The following is a 21,761-nucleotide window of genomic DNA, read 5'->3' on the forward strand; positions in this document are numbered from 1 at the left end:
GTAGCCTACTCCACTAAGAAATGCACATAACTTCATGAATACCAAACTTTCATCTGTGAATATTAAATACACTAAATATTTAAACTACAGTGTTTTTCTTTCATTTTCCATGACTGAAGCAGTCAAATGTAACAAATCAGCGAGGCAAAACTGACGTCTATTCGCGAAAATGTGCTTTGATACGCTTGTTTGTTAACTTGTGGTTAAAGCACCACTCAGTCAAAAGCTGCAAATGCACTGTACAAACGCCGCGGCGGCGGTACCCGCAGCGGTAAAAAGGGCCTTTTCAATGTCTACTTACTGTACATACATTCTGCTCACATTTTATTATAGCCCAGTTTGTGCTGATTACAGTGATATTAGACTTTAGCCATTTAGATGTTTATAAGCAACTGAAAAAAATCAGGTCATGACACAACTTCTCCAGGCCCCGAAAACCCCTTTAGATCTCAGAGGGTTACTAGTGTTCTTTGTGTGGTTGACTATGTCTTGTATTATTTTTTTCTGAAAATTCCTGCCATATGCACATAAACTGACAGTCACCACCTATAAGCTACTTCTAAATATTGTAGAAACGTAATTTTCCGTAAAGTTGCTTTGAAATGATTTGTATCGTAAAAAGCTCTATACAAATAAACTTAAATTTAATTGAAAAATAAACATGGACAACTCATCAAAGAGCAAGTTACACAAACAAGCTAGAGAAGAGACAATAGCCACATGAAGGCCATAAATACCAAACAGTAAGGGTCACATGACATAAACCAACCAATGAAAACATGACATATAATCTAGACGCATGCAACCAATGAACCAATGAACCAATGGGAACAAGACAACTGGGGTACGTTCAACTACTAATCACACACTTTCAAACTTCTACAAGCACTTCCCCTGAAGTGGACGAGAGTAGTTTATGTGGAAAGACCCTATTTAATATGCTCCATAGACCACAATGCAACACAATTATGGTGTCATCGCAAATCACCTTTAATTTGTCCCCATACCAAACTACTCTACATTATATAAATTATTTAGTTTTTACATTTATAACACAGCCCAAGCATGCCTATATAGAATGCTGCATAGCAGATTCTAAGTGATCAAGGGCCTAGGACATTCCAGTTCATCCCATTTCAAGGGTTTCACCAGTAGTGGACACTCATGCAATGTAATCAGTGACTTATATCCAAGTAACCAGGTGTACAGTTTGCAAGTGAAGGGCATAAAGAATGGACTGAAACGCAGCCATGAGGGAACAGGGAATCACATGACTAGACAAGATCCATGACTAAAATAAAATTCTAAACTTCAAAATAAAAGACTTGAAAACATGAACTTATGCCAACACCCAAAACAAACTGTGACACACATCAGTCTTTAAGTTTGATGGTATACACTTATTCAAATATTCTTAAATCCTAACACATATTCTTAACTCTTTTGTTACAGCCTAATTGTGAGTGATCCTTTAATTCAAATCAGTCAAAGTCAAAGAGGACAGATTTATAACTGTTTGGTCACAGAAGGAAGATGCTCATCACTGAACATTAATGGTATTTGGGGTTTTGTACTATTGTAATAATTGAAATATTATTTGATATTTTCTACAAATAGGGAATATAGTTTCTGTGTCCTGACACACTGGATTACTTTTATTTTGTTTTTCAACAAATGACAGGAGACAAATGTTTAACCATCAGAACATCATCAGCCTCTTAAGGTTATACTTATCACCAAATAGGCTATATATATATATATATATATATATATATATATATATATATATATATATATATATATATATATATATACAGTATTGTTCAAAATAATATTAGTACAATGTGACTAACCAGAATAATCAAGGTTTTTAGTATATTTTTTATTGCTACGTGGCAAACAAGTTACCAGTAGGTTCAGTAGATTCTCAGAAAACAAATGAGACCCAGCATTCATGATATGCACGCTCTTAAGGCTGTGCAATTGGGCAATTAGTTGAAAGGGGTGTGTTCAAAAAAATAGCAGTGTCTACCTTTGACTGTACAAACTCAAAACTATTTTGTACAAACATTTTTTTTTCTGGGATTTAGCAATCCTGTGAATCAGTAAACTAATATTTAGTTGTATGACCACAGTTTTTTAAAACTGCTTGACATCTGTGTGGCATGGAGTCAACCAACTTGTGGCACCTCTCAGCTGTTATTCCACTACATGATTCTTTAACAACATTCCACAATTCATTCACATTTCTTGGTTTTGCTTCAGAAACAGCATTTTTGATATCACCCCACAAGTTCTCAATTGGATTAAGGTCTGGAGATTGGGCTGGCCACTCCATAACATTAATTTTGTTGGTTTGGAACCAAGACTTTGCCCGTTTACTAGTGTGTTTTGGGTCATTGTCTTGTTGAAACAACCATTTCAAGGGCATGTCCTCTTCAGCATAGGGCAACATGACCTCTTCAAGTATTTTAACATATGCAAACTGATCCATGATCCCTGGTATGCGATAAATAGGCCCAACACCATAGTAGGAGAAACATGCCCATATCATGATGCTTGCACCTCCATGCTTCACTGTCTTCACTGTGTACTGTGGCTTGAATTCAGAGTTTGGGGGTCGTCTCACAAACTGCCTGTGGCCCTTGGACCCAAAAAGAACAATTTTACTCTCATCAGTCCACAAAATGTTCCTCCATTTCTCTTTAGGCCAGTTGATGTGTTCTTTGGCAAATTGTAACCTCTTCTGCACATGCCTTTTTTTTAACAGACGGACTTTGCGGGGGATTCTTGAAAATAGATTAGCTTCACACAGACGTCTTCTAACTGTCACAGTACTTACAGGTAACTCCAGACTGTCTTTGATCATCCTGGAGGTGATCATTGGCTGAGCCTTTGCCATTCTGGTTATTCTTCTATCCATTTTGATGGTTGTCTTCAGTTTTCTTCCACGTCTCTCTGGTTTTGCTCTCCATTTTAAGGCATTGGAGATCATTTTAGCTGAACAGCCTATCATTTCTTGCACCTCTTTATAGGTTTTCCCCTCTCTAATCAACTTTTTAATCAAAGTACGCTGTTCTTCTGAACAATGTCTTGAACGACCCATTTTCCTCAGCTTTCAAATGCATGTTCAACAAGTGTTGGCTTCATCCTTAAATAGGGGCCACCTGATTCACACCTGTTTCTTCACAAAATTGATGACCTCAGTGATTGAATGCCACACTGCTATTTTTTTGAACACACCCCTTTCAACTAATTCAACTAATTGCCCAATTGCACAGCCTTAAGAGCGTGCATATCATGAATGCTGGGTCTCATTTGTTTTCTGAGAATCTACTGAACCTACTGGTAACTTGTTTGCCACGTAGCAATAAAAAAATATACGAAAAACCTTGATTATTCTGGTTAGTCACATTGTACTGCTATTATTTTGAACAATACTGTATATATATATATATATATATATATATATATATATATATATATATATATATATATATATATATATATATATATGGAAATGTTAAAGTGGAGAAAAAAAATCATTAGTTATAAGCTGATGATTAGCATTACATTAGAACATACATTGAAATGTATGCTTTTGTATGAGATATTATTTTCATTATAAAGAAGTTCAAAGCCTCCAGGTGAGCAAGGATCATTAGTTTGTTTAATAGATTATGTTGTATAATAGACTTTCTAGTATATTTAATAGTTTCTACCTCAATTCTGCGATGAGAGCATGCACTTCACCCCCATGGGTACTTTTCTTTTCTTTTTAATGAAAATGAACTGTCTGTATGTTAATGAAGTGCCCTCAGAAGCTGTCAACATGTCTCTTGGACTTTCCTTGGTTCAAGATTCAAAATCGTCAAAGGTGGCAGTAAGTTATTCAGCACACTATAGAGATCAGTTACATATTAAGTACATAGCATATCTATTTCACACTTGCAAATGTCTAAATCAATTTAAATTAAATTCTCAGAAAATTTACATTGAATTCATAAAAATAATTATAAATGTTAAAATACATGAAATGAGAAGACTGTTTCATGCTTAATATTACAGAAAAACAACCTCATTTTGTATGTATATAATAAAATAATACATCTAATATAATTAATTTGATATATGTTATTAATACACGTATGTAGGTATAATATGAAATGAGAGCATTTTATTTTATCTACTAAGCTGATTTTAGCAATAAGAATGATTGACATTGTCGTCGGTAATTACTAACTGATTCAGTATTCCTTTAAATTCATGTTTCAATTCCATCTCACTCAGATTTGTGGCCCAACCGTTCCAAAGAAATGTGCAGCAGCTACCAACTACAGAGGCATATGTTTTATAAGTACAAACAATGAAATCAAACCACCAATACCGAGCCCTAAATATAGAGGTAAATATGTTTTGTTATGTGCACTGCTCAGAGACTTGACTAGGACATACAAATACAAGCTTTATTGAGTGTAGACAATGACAGAAACCAGGGTAAATATCCTGAAACACAGAGAAAAACAACATTGCGCAAGACTTTGCAACATCTGGCAAAAACACAAAGGCTTAAATGTGCAAACATGGATGAGATCATTAAACACAGCTGGCAGGAATTGGAACCAAAAAGAGTCTAGACAACACAGTTCATGATACAATCCAGAAGACAGGAAAAGTGCCCTCTAGTGGAGCTTATGGGCACTCGGGCTGGAGATCATGACAAAATTAACTTAACAACTTTCTTCTCATTTGATGTAACTTTACTACAGTTTTAACTACATATGAACACACTTCTTCTTCTCTTTATTTACAGACTGTCTTGGTCAGATTGACATAGCTTTTCTATTAGATGGATCAGGGAGTGTAGGGAATTATAATTTTCAGATCATGAAGACTTTTGTGACAAATGTGATCAAACATTTTGCTGAGCGGGATGCACAGGTAGGAATAGCCTTAAATATTTTCATTTTTATGCATATAAAAAAGTGAAACACATGATGGTGTCTTTTTATGTATAAATATATTTTGTCAGAAAAAAAAAATGTGGCTTTACAGAGCACATAATGAGAATTTATCTGTTGCAGTTTGCCATTGCACAGTTCTCCGGTGATTGTAGTATTCATTACAATTTTGCTCAACTCAAAATTGAAGACAGCACATGGGAGAGTAAGGTGGCAGGAATACCATACTTTATGGGTTTCACTTACACTGCAAAGGCCATCCAAAAACTTGTGTAAGACTTTGTTTTTGTTATTATAATAATCTGAAAATATTTTATTTGGCAAAATGTGTGTTATCATATAAATTTATATCTGTAGTTTAACAGTTTAAATGTAAAGCATTATGAGAAATACAAATGATACACTGAACTGAAGTCAAGAGTGGAGACATAATTATCATGAAAAACTAGAGGCTTAAATTTTCTGTAAAAAGTGAGTGATGCAATGAAGTTAAGCATTTCTGGTTGGTTATTTACAAGTTATTTGGTATTTATGTGGGTTGTAATTTTTCCTAAATCTCAAATACTAGGAATGAGCTTTTTATAACAGCTGGAGGGGCAAGACCATCAGCCAAAAAAATCTTGCTTGTTATTACTGATGGACAGTCAACTGACCCGAAATCATTGCCATCTGTAGTATCACAGGCAGAGGCAAAGAACATCGTACGATTTGCCATAGGGGTAGGTTTTTTCAAGATCTTAAATATTTTAAACAGTTTATACCTGAATCTGTTGTTGTGAATTTCATGTGTTTATTTCTGAGCTGCTAACATTTTGATGTGCATAAAGCTTAAAATAAATAATTGCATGGGAATAAAAAAAAAATGAAAATTTTTTACATTAAATTAATATTTTATATTCCTATGAATGTATTGCTCAAAGTGTATACTGCATTGTGGCAAATTAGCTATACTGTCTGTTAAATGTTTTAACCAATTCCATTTTTTTGCTCATATGTTACACAGATCAACTGTGTTCACGTCCCATGTAAACAGGAACATTTTGAGATTGGTTTCAGGCCTCATTTATTTAGAAAAAAAAACATGTAAACATGCAGATCAGATTTTCAGAAGAACTGTTTTCTGTACACCATTAAAAGTGTGACAATTTCTCCATGGTGTTATGATGTCTTATTATTCTTTAAGCATGTACAATATTTTGAATGGTATGGCAAGTGTAAACACATGAATCGGACATTGGTCAAATTTGAAAGAACATGTAAACAGACATTCAAAAAAAATTATATAACCAACAAATCGGGCATTAATACCTGCAGTGTAATGAGGCCATTCTGTTTTGGTTCTGGCCGGTGACCTAGTTTTCCTCGGTCTAATTAATTGTTCTGTTAACTTGTGTTCAAGTTAATGATCTAATTTTGTTCCTGTTTATTTATTCTTCATTTAGTTTTGTTCTTTGCATTTCCTTATTTTTATGTGATTAGTATAACACCCACATGTGACAGAACACCAGATTACAGTTGAATTATTTGCATCATATTTGTTTCTTTTTTTCCCCTTCATGCTATTTACATGGACCTTTCTGCTGTACACCTGCTGTGCCTAGAGTATAGAGATTCTTGGACTTTCTTCATCTTGCACGTCAGAGGAACTACCTGGACTGTTCACTCTGTGTATTTTACCACACAAGCCTGAACAAGTGGTCTAAAGCAAATATTCAGGTGGATGGTCCAAAGGAAGATACTTATGAAGTGGGTGCTAGCAAAAAAAATATTGCCCATTCACCATAAGCCTGGCTGAGGACTCTATATCCAGAAAGCAGCCATCCACCAACAGTGATTGGTCCAACAGAGATTAAGAGATTGTTTTAGAGCCAGTAGATGGATGCAGTAGATATTGGATCTGGAAGCTTATAGAAGGACACTTTTGAGGAGACCTTTTTGAGGAGGATTTAATTGATTGGTTTGGGGAGATAATACCAAATGTTCCAAAGTCTCCTGTGTGTCCTGTACTTCCTGAATCCCCTGTGTTTCTGCTGTTTCCACACAGCTCACTGACCCATTGAATCCACCTTGGCTCCTTGCTTCCTTGTATCCACTTTGGCCCATCATCCAGCTCCACTTTGATCAGTCTTTGACCTGTCCACTCCTCTGGCTTCTCCTCATCCCTCCATCCCTCCGCATACTCTGGTTCTGCTGCAGTTTTCCAGGTCCCTGCCTCTGCATTAGTTGCATGAGCCATCACTTAGGTCTTGACCCTCCAGACTTCCAGTGTCCCCTTGGCTCTCCATCTGTTGACTCCACCTGGGTCTCCACCTTCAGCAGCTTCATCTCCATTGCTCGTCCTCAGGGTGCCTTCCATTATGTCACCTGCTACATGGCTCCTCTCTCTCTTGACTCTGCCCTGGTGTCTCATCCTGGCTGGTCTCTGGATCAAAGACTAAGTTGTGACAGAATAGAGAAAAAACCTTGGGAGAAACCAGGCTCAGTTGGGGGGCCAGTTCTCCTCTGACCAGACGAAACAAGTAGTTCAATTCCAGGCTGCTGCAAAGTCAGAATTGTGCAGAAGAATCATCTGTTTCCTGTAGTCTAGTCCCGGTTGTCCTCTGAGACAAGGTCTTTACAGGGGATCTGTATCTGGGGCTTTAGTTGTCCTGGCCTCCGCTGTCTTTCAGGGCAGTAGTGGTCCTTTCTAGGTGCTGATCCACCATCTGATCTGGATACAGACTGGATCTGGTGGCTACGGTGAACTCGGAATAAGAGAGAAACAGACAAATATTAGCACAGATGCCATTCTTCTAATGATGTAGCAAGTACATAGGGTGTTATGGGAAGTGTTTCCAGTTCCGGTTTACCTAATTAATTAATGCAGCCTAAAAATCCTTTAACGGATTTGGATATTAAAAGCATATTAGTATGTTATTTGTAAGCCAGGTTAAAGAGATGGGTCTTAAATCTAGATTTAAACTGCAAGAGTGTGTCTGCCTCCCGAACAATGTAAGGTAGGTTATTCCAGAGTTTAGGCGCCAAATAGGAAAAGGATCTGCCGCCAACAGTTGATTTTGATATTCTAGGTATTATCAAATTGCCTGAGTTTTGAGAACGTAGCGGACGTAGAGGATTATAATGTAAAAGGAGCTCATTCAAATACTGAAGTGCTAAATCATTCAGGGCTTTATAAGTAATAAGCAATATTTTAAAGTCTATACAATGTTTGATAGGGAGCCAGTGCAGCGTTGACAGGACCGGGATAATATGGTCATACTTCCCGGTTCTAGTAAGAACTCTTGCTGCTGCATTTTGGACTAGCTGTAGTTTGTTTACTAAGCATGCAGAACAACCACAACCAAGTGTAGTGGCCCTAGTACTGAGCCTTGAGGTACTCCATACTGCACTTGTGATCGATATGACATACAGTATCTTCATTCATTGTTACGAAATGATGGTGGTCATATAAGTACGATTTAAACCATGCTAATGCACTTCCACTGATGCCAGCAAAGTGTTCAAGTCTATGCAAAAGAATGTTGTGGCCAATTGTGTCAAACGCAGCACTAAGATCCAATAAAACTAATAGAGAGATACACCCACGATCAAGAGCAGATCATTTGTAACTCTAAGGAGAGCAGTCTCAGTACTATGATACGGTCTAAATCCTGACTGGAAATCCTCACATATACCATATTTCTCTAAGAAGGAATATAATTGTGGGGATACCACCTTTTCTAGTGGTTGGTGTTGTTTTTCATTGTGGATGTTATCTCATCGTTCTAACCTGTATTCTGTGGATTACTTTATTAAAGCCCATTACTTTGTATTCCTCATCTTTGTGAAATTAGTTTAACATCCACACATGATAAATATGCTTTAAAGAAACAATTTTTTTGTTTGTTTCTAGATTGGCAATGCTTTTGATTATTTCTATGCAAAAGAGGAGTTGAACACAATCGCTTCTGATCCAGACAACGATCATGTGTTTAAAGTGACAGACTTCAATGCACTAAATAATATTCTTCAAAAATTGGAAGAAAATATCATTGCTATTGAAGGTATATTATACTGTAGATATATATTTTGGAATAACTGAAAATTTTTCCCTAAAGCTTTAATGCAACTGTGGGTAGTTTTGTGAATTTTTGTGACTTTGGAACCCCTTACAATTAAGTAAGTGGAATTCACTGTGATAATTATAAATGGATACTTTAACTGTTCATGTGCATTTGTTGCTGCCTTGACGCAATCTGCCCTTTTTGCTGAATTTGGTATCTGCTTCAAAAACATACTCTGAGAACAGGCATTGAAATGAAACATTTGCCTTATTCAATGTTAATTTTATTTAAAAAGGATTATTTAAGCTAAAAAAAACTTTATATAGTTGCTTTAAATGACTTTGAATCAGTGATTAATCTCTGTAACTTCTGTTGCTTTGCTGCAGGAACTCAGACTTCAGGTGATTCCTCTAGAATGGAGTTTGCACAGGATGGATTTAGCGCAGCTTTCACATCATATGTAAATATGTGACTTTACCAAATAATTAACATTTATTTCTTCAGACCAAGTGAATGATCATAGTATGGTTATATAGTTATACTTTCATCTGAGGTTGAAAATATAACGGAATAATTAAACACTATAACACTGTGCCTCAAAGACAACATTGTACCCTTTCTCCTTGTGTAATGATTTAAAATAGTTTCTCATTTGAAAAGAAAGATATGCAGTAACTTGAGTTGCATTATATGTTCCTAATCCAGTGACAGTTTAGTTTTGCTTTGTTTAGGGAAGTGTGTTAGTGAGTGCTGTGGGAGCTTTCCAGTGGAAAGGTGGATTTCAGGAATATTTTCCAGACTATTCCTTTCAAACAGGAAGAGAGCATGAAAGCTATTTAGGTGAGGCTTTTTGAAACAACTAAATTTATAAGACATATGAATTTAAATTAAATTTCTTCTATGCATCCAACACCACTCAGAACATGCTTGCCACTGAAACTTTGAATTTTATCTGAAGGTTATTCGATGGCTGTTGCAACAGTGTCAAGCATCAGTTATGCTATTCTAGGAGCTCCAAGATACAAGCATCAAGGACAAGTTACTGTATCACAAATCAGAGCCAATTTGGATAAACTGCTGGACTCTCCTAAGGTTGTTCACTTATGTTTTTGGCATCAAAACCATGCATAAAAACTAATCATTGTTTTCACTATGCAATAATTGTGTAATAAGTCAAGAAACTACAATGCTGCTGTAAGTTTTATTTTTAACGTTGGTGAAAACCTAAAAGCAGCATCTCCATTGCCCTACACCTATTTCTGTGTTAATGATAAATGTTTCACTACAATTTAATGTAATTTAAAGCTAATTTATTTAATCAAATATATTTATATATATATATATATGGCAGCCAAAACACTCATAACTCAAAAAGGCAGTTTTTTATTATTATTATTTTTTTTTATATGAACCAACAATATTACAATTTAACTTTCTGTATTTCACTATAGATTATATAAACAAGCATTCATAAATGAATGAAACATATTTCAAGGATTGGTGTTAAATAGACTGGACCCGGTTCCCCAAAACGTTCTTATCGCTAAAGTAGTTCTTAACCTATTCCTTAACCTCTCTCTTAACCTTATGGCACGATTCCCAAGATGTTCGTACGCTAAATATATCTAAGTAAATCATCTAAGTATATAAGTCACACTTTCGTAAGGTTGGTCTGGACCATTCCTAAGCCCTCTCTTAGCGTTGTATGAGCTCAAGACGTTTGTCGCCACCACTGTGCAACAGTCTTTATAAATCAGCGCAGCGCAGTACTGTCAAACTATGGTATGGTAGTCAAACTATGGTATGACAACAATGATTTTATGTTACGGACTTTAAGACTAATAAAAAAAAATGTGTTCGCAATGGATACAGGCCTATTTATGAAGTTGACTTTATGTAGTATCAGAAATAATATGGTGGTAATTAGCTTAGGGTATTTCGTAATGTCATTAAAGCATTTAAAATGGCAATCACTTTTGATAATTAAAATCTGGCAAACAATTTGGCTCTAAATGACTAAGATCTATACATGGGTAAGTATGGTGGTGTCCAGTAAGCGGCCAACTATGGCAGCGATCCAACGTGTCCTCGTATTGAATCAAAGACAGCGCCGGCCGCGGAGCTGTTTAGTCCATGTCAGTTTTTATATTCAGCAAAACTTAAGCCCTTTTGACATTTTGCCTGACGTGGCTATATTAAAAAATAATTTGCCTCCCAAGACAACTCATTATGGTTAGGGTTAGGATTATGGAGCTGCTGGACCTTCTCAGACCTGCGCTTGCCAGGATAACGCAGCGGAATTTTGCTTTAAGCCCTGAAGTCCAGCTGCTGGCAGCACTTAGGTTTTTTGCTAGAGCTTCATCAAGGTTGTGGGAGGGGGCTACGGACTAAGCAAGACCTTGGTGTGGAAGTGCGTCCACACTGTCACCAACACCCTTCTGCGCCATGCCGGGGATTGTATCCAGCTGCCGGCCACACGTCAGGAGTTCCAAGAGGTGCAACAGGGCTAACATCAGGCGTACATATCACGAAAAGGATACGCAGCCATAAACTTGCAGGTTATAGTGGACCAGAGGGGTGTGATCTCTGACCTATGGAGCCAAAAGAGTATCAATAAAGATAAATGCACACACAGGATTCATACATGCATACACATGATTCATAAATACACACACAGGATACACAAATGTGCACAAAATTTACAAATGCACACACAAAATTTAAAAAGAACAGAAGATTCACAAATGCATACAAAATTCAGAAATGTACACAAAATTCAGAAATACACACACAATTCAGAAATTCAAACAACATTTCCAAATGCACTCAAGATTCACAAATGCACAGAACAAGATTCAGAAATGTATTTCTGATGCACACACACATATATATTGATTTACAAGCTGCTTGCGGTCTGTGAACTTCACTTTTTTTAAATAGGGAATGATCAGCAACTAATCAGATATATCCCTTCTTTTAGCCAATCACAAGAACGCACTCCACGTGGGGGATTGTTTACTTATAAGCTAATCACATGAACGTGTTCACACAGCGCAATATGCCTGTGGTGCGGCATATTATAGCCTACTTATTTATGAAATTGTATGAAAATACATATGTTTAGATTACAATTCAGGTTTATTTTTTTTTACAAAATATAAATTTAAAAATGTCTCAATACATATAGCCCAGACTGTGACTGCAGAAAAAAAGTTAACCATGGATTCATAAATTTGCAATAGGCAATTATTTCATTTTATTGAAATATTTTAATGAAAGTAAAAAAAAAAATAGCATATTTTAAATATTTAAATATATCTAAATATTCTTTTGGATGCAATATAGAAGTCACTTTAATTATAATTTTCGGTCCCTACATGAAGAGAGAGTCAGTGGTCTGCTGCGAGAGGAAAGTGACTCTGCGGCTGCGCAAAGTGAGTTGATCGTTGCGTGAGGAAAGGGAATCGTTCGTTCAACTTTGCTGGGTGAGGAAAGTGAATCGTTCGATGAGGAAAGTGAGTCGTTGCTGCATGAGGAAATTGAGTAGTTCGCTGCGTGACTCATGAGGAGAGTGAATCGTTCGATGAGGAAAGTGAGTCATTCGCTGCGAGAGAAAAGTGACTCTCCGGCTGCGGAATGTGAGTCCCCTGCTGCGCAAAGTGGGTGTCCGGCTGCACAAAGTGAGTCGCCGACTGCGTGAGGTAAGTGAGTCATTCGCTGAGGAAAGTGAGTCGTTCGCTGAGGAAAGTGAGTCGTTCGATGATTGGCTTATAAGTAACGTGGGGTGCATTCTTGTGATTGGCTCAAACAAGGGAGATATCTTATTGGTTGCAGATCATTCCCTGTTTAAAAAAAGGCATTTGTGTGTGGAGCCAAGTCACCCTTACGAAAAATAACCATGGTTTTATTATAGTAAAACTGTAGTAACCTATGTTTTTTTGGCGTATTGACTACCATTTGTACCATGGTAAAACTATGGTTAATATAGCAAAACCATAGTTAATTTGTGGTTACCATGGTTTAACTACAGTAACCATGGTTTTTTGGTTTTATTTGTAGTAAAACCATGGTTAATTTTCGTAAGGGCAGAGGAGTCTCAAAATTCACACACAAATGCAGTGAAGTTCACAGACCGCAAGCAGTTTGTAAATCAATATATATGTGTGTGTGCATCAGAAATACATTTCTGAATCTTGTCCTGTGCATTTGTGAATCTTGAGTGCATTTGTAAATGTTGTTTGCATTTCTGAATTGTGTGTGTATTTCTGGATTTTGTGTGCATTTGTGAATCTTCTGTGCTTTTTACATTTTTTGTGTGCATTTGTGAATTTTGTGCGCATTTGTGTATCCTGTGTGTGTATTTATGAATCATGTGTGTGCATGTATGAATCCTGTGTGTGCATATGTGAATGTAGTGTGTGCATTTATCTTTATTGATACTCTTTTGGCTCCATACTGACCTGGTGGCAAGGTCCAGCAAAACTTCAGTTCGATCCTCTGACGAGAAGCTTGGTGCCCTTTTTTAACGTTGCTTCCCCATCATATTCTGTATCTAACTCTCTCTCTCTGTTCATTGTAGATAGGTTGCTTTTTATTCAAAAAATTAACCAATTGCAATCAATACTGCATTAAACAGAAGTAACTGCAGCTGCTTGCCAATCAATTCTGATTGGAAAATACCTTACCATTAATATAAAAGTGTATTACATATTTTTTATAAGTCGTTAAACCCATGTCAGGAAGCGGCACAAGTGGCACGACGGGATAAGGAGGGTGGATGATTAGCGAGGGATACCCGATTCGTCTACCTGTCACAACATACCGTGTGAACATATTACTGACCATTTGATAGTTTAATTTATAGTCTATATTTTACTGATAACTTAAACTATGTTAAAATAAATCTTACTGAAATCATTTGAGGAATGTTTCATTTGCATACAACGTGTTGTCTTTCTTAACGCTGTAATGCACCTTCGCGTGAAGTGGAAAATTGATTCCTGAGCAATCGATGCCGACTAATTTAGCACCTTCAATTGGGACAGCACCTTTGTAACACCGGACGTAAGAGGCAGTGTGTTAAGAAGCTTTATAAGGGACACTTCGGGGAACACACTTAGGAACATAAACAACTTTGGTAAGATATATCTTTCGAGTCTTCTTAGCGCGCCAAGAGTGAGTGTTATTGGGGAACCGGGTGCTGTTTATTACCTTGAGACAGCTGATCAAATATTTGATCAAAATTATTGATTTTATAACAGTTATGTATTTGTTGGACATTGGTGAATATTGGACATGTTCCTACTAGATTCTTGTGCTAGAGTAAAATCAGGTTTTGAAAGAGAGGATTGGGAGAGATCTAAAGTTTTTAAGTGTAGGATCCATACATGGTTTTAAGAAGATGTGGGATGTGTGCATTGATAGTAGTAAAGAATCAAAAAACAAGTGGACAGTAGTTTGTTACCAACAGCAGAAAGTAAATAAAGATAATATTAATGTTCAACCTTCACTTTTCTCAGCCTCAGATTGGCTCATATTTTGGTGCTGAGGTTTGTGTGGTGGATTTGAACAGTGACTCCAATACAGACCTTCTCTTGATATCTGCACCGACATACATGGAGCCTGAACGGGAGGGCAGAGTGTTTGTGTATGCCTTTACAAGTCAGGTACAGTAAACGATGGGGATAACATTTTTTAGAACAATTTGGAAATGAATTCTGATTCATATAAAAATAATTTTAATTAAATATATACACGATTTTTTGTTCCTTTACTCTCCCTGATTTATCTTTATAGTTCATTTTCTCTGGGTTGGTGCTGGTGGGAATCGCAGGTCAGATGGGTCAGTTTGGCTCTTCTCTGGCCACTCCAGTAGATCTAAATGGTGATGGTTTCAGGGATGTTCTGATTGGAGCTCCTTTGGAGGAGAATGGACAGGGCAGCATCTACATTTTCAATGGAGGAGTAGATCAAATAAATCCAACATATTCACAGGTGAAGTAGACGTAGTTGGTGGCACTTAAAGTGTATAGTAGTTTAAAGCACCCTCCTTGCATTACGCTGGTTTACTTCACAAGCTCATTCTAATATTTTCATTGTCTGATTCATTCCCTGTGTGTGATGACAGAGGATTGCTGGGTCATCTGTGCAACCAGGATTGCGTTACTTTGGGATTTCATTTAGTCAGTACTCTCTGGACCAGAGTGATGACAGCCTTCCTGATATTGCTGTTGGGTCCATAGGAGCAGTTCTGCTTTTTAGGTCTGTTAAAGGAACTCAAGATATATACAAATACAGAGTTTTTGCCATAATCAATTATATAAGTGTTATATATGTGGATAATTTAGATCCAGACCCATCATGCTCTTGAACACCAAAGTAACTTACAACCCATCCAAAATACCAACCAATGTAACAGACTGCACAAAGCCACTTCAAAACATCCTGACCGTGTGCTTCACCATGAGTGGATTCAAACACAGCCTCACAGGTTTACTCATAAACTAATTACATATTAAAACTGTTTTTATATTTGTGAACAGACCTCTCAAAATCCTTTATTGTTGCATTGCTAATATTTTTAATATCTTGAAATGTATCTCTGTCTTGGGGTTTTGTTTCATGTTCTTGTTTTCATGTCTTTTATTTTGTAGTTTGAATTATGCTGTTTGTGTCATGCTTCCCTTGCCCTCTTGTTGTCTTGCTATTAGTTCCTTTTGTTCCTTGTGTCATGTTCCATTTCATGTTCTGGTTTATTGTCTTGTCATAAGTCTTGTTTCCCAATGGTTTGTTCTTGTCATGTGACCTGTATTGTTTGTTATAAGTAGTCATGTTTTTGCCATTTGTGGCTTGTCGTGTATTAATATTGTAACATGCTGCCGGTGAGTCAAGTCTGTTTCATGCCAAGTCAAGTCTGTTTCATGCCAAGTCTGTTCAAGCCTTGTCAAGTGTTTGTTTATTGTTTGGATTATCACCTTGTAAATAATCTTCACTTGGGTTCATATTCACTTGCCTTCAGTGGACTATTCGTTACATTAATAATTTTTTTTTCAGGTTTGGCTGCAATTATCAATTATACCATAATGCTGGATGCTAAGCGACAGAAATATCGAGCATATTTCACACCCAAAAACCGCCTCCACAATGATGTGATGAACATAACCCTGAAGGAAGCTTGCAAAATTCATAATTTCTTAATAGAGGTAAGCATCAAATTCATAATTTTGTTGTCTAGATTTTCTGATTAAACTTTCAGTGAATCTAATGATGAGTAAAGGTGAAAATCTTTGAGAGCCATTATTGTTTCTAACCTCATGATTTGTCATTCAAACTTTAATTATGACTTATTAGAATGAAAATTAGCAGGCTGCAAAACAGGATATTTTGGAGAATTGCTAAATTCCTTTAATATTTATTGTTTCTATCAGGCTTGTCCAGAAGATGCTCTGAATCCAGTGTCCAGTGAGTTAACATTCACATTTCAGGGTCTTCCATCTACATCTATAATAATGCAAAACTTGAGGCCAGTATTGCTGCCAGAGATAAAGACTACCACAGACCAAAATGTAAGAGAGCGTCTGTGTCGCTCCTTAATACCGTATAGTCTGTTCTTTAAAGTTCATTCCACAGTGTATTGTCATACCCAAAGTATTCTAATATTAAAGGAAGTTTATTTTGACCCTTTGACCCTTTAAATATGTACCAATGGTCACCATAGCCAGTAGAATCAAAAGTGCAGAAAGGCACAGCGGTTTCAACCTCATCATATATGAGAGATTATTCACACTTGCTGTCCACTTACTTTGTTTTACAGCTGGATTTTGAAATAAACTGCGGAACTGATAATATATGTGTCGATGACCTCAGAATGGATTTCAATTTCTCTGGGTGTGCAAATAATTTGCTCTATTTCTAACCTTTAATATTTATAGAAATTAGTAATTCAAAATTATCTTGTCACCCACAAATCTCTCTTTTGTGTCTGTGATCTAGATCTACAAACATAGAGATTGGGATCATGCAGGAGCTCAATGTGACTGTGTTTATAGAGAACAAAGGGGAAAACTCCTACAACACACTCTTCATCCTCAGCTATCCCTTTGGACTTTCCTACAGGAGAATCACATCTAAACAGGTAAAACCAGACATGGATGTACAAATGCTGAATCTAATATTAGTTAATCATAAGAAAGATGATTTATCTAAGGCAAATTAGTTACTAAAATGAAGATGCAATAAAATGTGTGTTGAAATTTATGATAAATTATCTGTATGAACAGGGTAGAGTGGAGTGTGTGTCTCTGGATGGTGTGCAGGGAGTTAAACTAGGAGAAACCACCTGTTACATCAGTAAACCCATCCTTAAGGACAACTCTCAGGTCAACAATTACAGCTGTGACACTAACCCATCATTTGCTTGTGTGTATGGCTGCATGATAATGGTTAAACTCAGTGATTCAAAAATTTGTCTTGGGAACTCCCACCACTACAAATTTTGTATGTCTCCCTCGATGAACACATTTTTCTAGTCTTGTAAATTCTACTAATGAGCTGAGTTGAATCGGGCATGTTTGATGGAGACATACAAAACATGCTTTGGTTGGGGAGAGGTTTTAGAAGCAGTGGTTTAACGCTTATGTGTTGTTGGGGACGTTTTTGTCCACTAGGGGGTAAATTTGAGTCTTATTTTGGCCACAACTTTCTCTGTGTTTGAGCTAATGGAATGATGTTTGGTGACAAATCTTATTTTGACCCATATTTTGGGAAAATGCTTTGAAATTTTTCAAAAACTCAACTGTACACTCTGGGCAAATTCACTACCCTTTCGTTATGTTTGTGGATGAAAACATCCACTAAATCAATCAATCACCTTTATTTATATTGCGCTTTAAACAAAATACATTTCGTCAAAGCACTGAACAACATTAATTTGGAAAACAGTGTCTCAATAATGCAAAATGATAGTTAAAGGCAGTTCATCATTGAATTCAGTTATGTGATCTCTGTTCAGTTTAAATAGTGTCTGTGCATTTATTTGCAATCAAGTCAATGATAGATGAAGTGACCCCAACTAAGCAAGTCAGAGGCGACATCACAGAATGCTCTCACCAACCATGGAAGCAGCGAGCACCACTTCACTATTGGAATTTATTCACCACAGCGTCATCCGCATGGATCAGCAACAGGAGAGCATCCTGAACACCGGACGTGCGATCCAAGCGCTGGTGACACAGGTGTCCGAGCTCACCCAGCAGATTCACCAACTTACCTCTCCCACTACGCCCACCACACCGCCTGTGCCGCCCGTCCCCCGGGAGACCTCCCAGGACCACTTCTGGCCAGAGCCGCAACTTCCGGCGCTAGAGAGTTACTCCAGTGAGCCAAACTTTTGCAAGACTTTCCTTAACAAATGTTCCATGCATTTTGCATTACAGCCCCGCACCCAGAGGAGTCCAAGGTAGCGTTTGCGCTTACTCTACTATCTGGTAGAGCCGCCTTATGGGGGACAGCAGTGTGGGAAAGTCAACATCCGTGTTGCGCCTCATTCCACGCCCTCTCCGATGAGATGAAACGGGTCTTTGATCGAGCCGCGGCCACCAGGGAAGCTGCCCACCAGCTCTCAGACCTGAAACAAGGGAAATCATCAGTGGCAGACTATTTCATCCAGTTCTGCACCCTGGCGGCTGCATGCCAGTGGAACGAGGCGGCACAGTGGGATCGATTCCAGCTTGGGCTGGCCAACCGTGTTCAGAAAGATATCTACCTCCTCGAGCTCCCCCCAACGCTAAATGGTCTAATCGACCTGGCCCTTCGGGTAGATGCTCGGTTTAACCGCCTGAGTAGACAAGTCAGACCTGCACGGCATCCCATCTCTCGAGTCGAGAGAACATGGTCGGTCCCGTCGATGATCAAGAACCCATGCAGGTGGGTAGAGCTCTGCTTTCCCGGAGGGAGAGAGATCGGCGGAGGTCCCAAGGACTATGCTTATATTGTGGTGGCTCGGAGCATTCCATCCATTCCTGCCCGGTAAAAATGCAGAGCACGAATTCTGAGTATGGAATTCTTGGACCTGAAGGAGGTGTTCAGTAAGTCCCGTGCTGCTTCTCTTCATCCGCATCGTCCCTATGACTGTGCAATAGATTTAGTGCCAGGTAAGTCTCCACCTAAAGGCAAACTTTACTTTCTTTCTATTCTGTATTTCTGGAGAAATACATTTCTGTTTCCTTGGCATCGAGGTTCATCCGCGCTTCCTCTTCTCCAGCGGGGGCGGGATTCTTTTTTCTGGGTAAGAAGGATGGTTCTCTGAGACCTTGTATTGACTACTTAGAGCTTAACAACATTGCGATAAAGAACACCTATCAGTTACCGTTGATGTCTCCAGGTTTCGAGAGGTTACAGGGAGCATCCTTATTCACAAAATTGGATTTATGTAACGCTTATCATTTGGTCCGCATCAGGAAGGGGGGTGAATGGAAAACCGCCTTTAACCCTCTGGAGTCTAAGGTTATTTTTGGGGCCTGGAGAAGTTTTGTCATACCCTGAAATTTGTGCTTTTTTTCAGTTTCTTATAAACATCTAAATTGGTAAAGTCTAATCTCACTGTAATCAGCACAAACAAGGCTATAATAATATGTGAAATGCCTGCAAGGACATGATTGTATTTTTGAGAAAACATTTTTTTTATGCGTGGTTAGTGAAAAACTAAAAGCGTTAAATCACTTGAATAAGGCAATAAAACACATAGAGAACATTGGTTCCCGGGATTTTTGAGAAATGGAGCTTGTAGCCTAGAATTTTTCTAAATTATGTGAAAATCATCTTGTTTACTCAATTAAAGAAAACAATATATTGATTTACATTTTCTAAGAAACGTTTTGTTGGTAAAATCATTTGTGAGTAGGCGTCAACTATCATGAATATCATTGTGATTTACAACTGAGAAGACAAAGGCCTGCATGATGAGCTGCATAATGAGCCTTTCAGTCAGCTGTGTCTCTGAGAGGGAGGAGTTACAAGAAAGAATGTGAGAACAAAATAAATGTATATAATTTTATGTTTGTAGTTTATTAAGAATATATTTAATTATCCCACAACATAATTTAATATTCACTTGGGGGAGCAGTTAAGCAGTTTATTAGAATAATCAAAGCTGACTTTCAAACTAATTTTTTGGAATCCTTACAACAGTCACACAATCCTTCAGAAATCCTTTTAACAATCTTATTTTCTACAAAAAAACCAAAACATTCATTGTTATTATTATTATCATTATTTTTAATGTTTAAAATAGCTGAGAAAATTTTTCAGATTTTTTAGCGGGAATAAATTGAAAGAACAGGATTGTTTTTACATTTGTTACAGTTATATATTTGTTACATTTATATTATTTACATCAAGCTTTTGAATGGTATAGTATTGTATATTGTTATTGAAACTTCATAATGTTTCACTCGATTATACATTTAGTCAGTAATTATAGTTTGGAAAAAAGTCTTTGGAAAAAGTCTAACTAGTAAAATGTTTACACGTTATGTGAAAACTAGTACAATTATATAAATAAATAAAAAGAGACTTACTAATGTTTATGATCTCTGCTGAATAAAGTGCTTCATTCTTTTATTTCTGAGGAAATCCATTTCTCAAATTCTCAACCACATCACATCTTTTTGGGGTGATTTATGTCTTCTTCCTCTCATCGCAAAGCAAACAGTAAAATAAAAAAACTTGAAGAACAGCCTCGCTGCTTGTTCTTCTGTGTGGGAGCGTATTCAAGCCGCGCGCTTCAGTTTGAAACTTAATAGCGCATTCAGCGCGGGGGCGTTGTATTATTAAATAAAATGAAGGGAGACGTGAAAAACGGACATCGCGTTGTTTTCATATGTATTACTTTATCACAGAATATCTGTTTTCGGTGGCACTTGTTTAGTTTAAAAGTAGACATGTAAAGCTTTCTATAGGTATCTCTCTCATGTCTGTTCGTTGAGTATTCACGGAGTTACAGTTAATTTTAATGACGTGTTTGTAAATGAAGATCAACGCAGACAAATGCTGCAGACAGCACACCTTGTTTGTTATCTTTATTTTATAAGTGCACAAAGTTTTGTTGTTACTATGTCTGTATCCAAAAAAAAAGTAAACCCTTTACAGATTCGATTGCTCTTATCTGTACGATTAAAACTGAAAGTGTAATTTAAGTTTTGGGGTTATCAGGAGAAAATGACTCATAACACGTATGTGTAACACATTTCTATCGACGTTTCATTCGCAATTTCAGCCAACTAGTCTCACCTCTGATGGCCTTGACCTCCCCCAGTACTCCGTTCAGGTGGTTGGATACAGCCAAAACTGCATTTACCAACCTCAAGAGCTGCTTTGTTTCGGCTCCCATCCTTGTAGCCCCTGATCCCACACGGCAGTTCCTGGTGGAGGTGGACGCATCAGAGGTGGGGGTAGGAGCAGTTCTTTCCCAATGTGCTGCCTCGGACGATAAGATGCATCCCTGCGCATTTTTCTCCCATCGGTTATCTCCTGCTGAACATAATTATGACATTGGTAACAGAGAATTGTTGGCCGTCAAATTAGCTTTAGAGGAGTGGCATCACTATTTGGAAGGTTCAGGGTACCTTTCATTGTTTGGACTGATCATAAGAATCTAGAGTATATTAGAACTGCCAAAAGACTCAATTCCAGGCAGGCTCGGTGGGCACTTTTTTTCAGTCATTTTGATTTTACTCTGTTGTACCGCCCCGGTTCCAAA

General features: G+C 37.4%; 1 protein-coding gene across 1 annotated transcript in view; it reads left to right on the plus strand.

The window, feature by feature from the left end:
- LOC113112089 (integrin alpha-X-like) overlaps positions 1 to 21,761 on the plus strand; it is a 95,106-nt gene that overhangs the window by 34,248 nt on the left and 39,097 nt on the right. The window contains exons 3-21 of the mRNA XM_026277482.1: positions 1,453 to 1,556; positions 3,813 to 3,883; positions 4,291 to 4,405; positions 4,814 to 4,941; positions 5,085 to 5,233; positions 5,530 to 5,680; positions 8,854 to 9,004; positions 9,391 to 9,464; positions 9,736 to 9,844; positions 9,963 to 10,096; positions 14,524 to 14,670; positions 14,801 to 14,998; positions 15,132 to 15,265; positions 15,352 to 15,494; positions 16,058 to 16,206; positions 16,432 to 16,569; positions 16,818 to 16,891; positions 16,997 to 17,138; positions 17,284 to 17,382. Coding sequence (XP_026133267.1) covers positions 1,453 to 1,556; positions 3,813 to 3,883; positions 4,291 to 4,405; positions 4,814 to 4,941; positions 5,085 to 5,233; positions 5,530 to 5,680; positions 8,854 to 9,004; positions 9,391 to 9,464; positions 9,736 to 9,844; positions 9,963 to 10,096; positions 14,524 to 14,670; positions 14,801 to 14,998; positions 15,132 to 15,265; positions 15,352 to 15,494; positions 16,058 to 16,206; positions 16,432 to 16,569; positions 16,818 to 16,891; positions 16,997 to 17,138; positions 17,284 to 17,382 — 2,410 coding nt within the window. The remainder of the gene's footprint in view (positions 1 to 1,452; positions 1,557 to 3,812; positions 3,884 to 4,290; positions 4,406 to 4,813; positions 4,942 to 5,084; positions 5,234 to 5,529; positions 5,681 to 8,853; positions 9,005 to 9,390; positions 9,465 to 9,735; positions 9,845 to 9,962; positions 10,097 to 14,523; positions 14,671 to 14,800; positions 14,999 to 15,131; positions 15,266 to 15,351; positions 15,495 to 16,057; positions 16,207 to 16,431; positions 16,570 to 16,817; positions 16,892 to 16,996; positions 17,139 to 17,283; positions 17,383 to 21,761) is intronic.

The sequence above is a fragment of the Carassius auratus genome, chromosome 12 (genome assembly GCF_003368295.1).
Source record: "Carassius auratus strain Wakin chromosome 12, ASM336829v1, whole genome shotgun sequence".
NCBI classification, from domain to species: domain Eukaryota; kingdom Metazoa; phylum Chordata; class Actinopteri; order Cypriniformes; family Cyprinidae; genus Carassius; species Carassius auratus.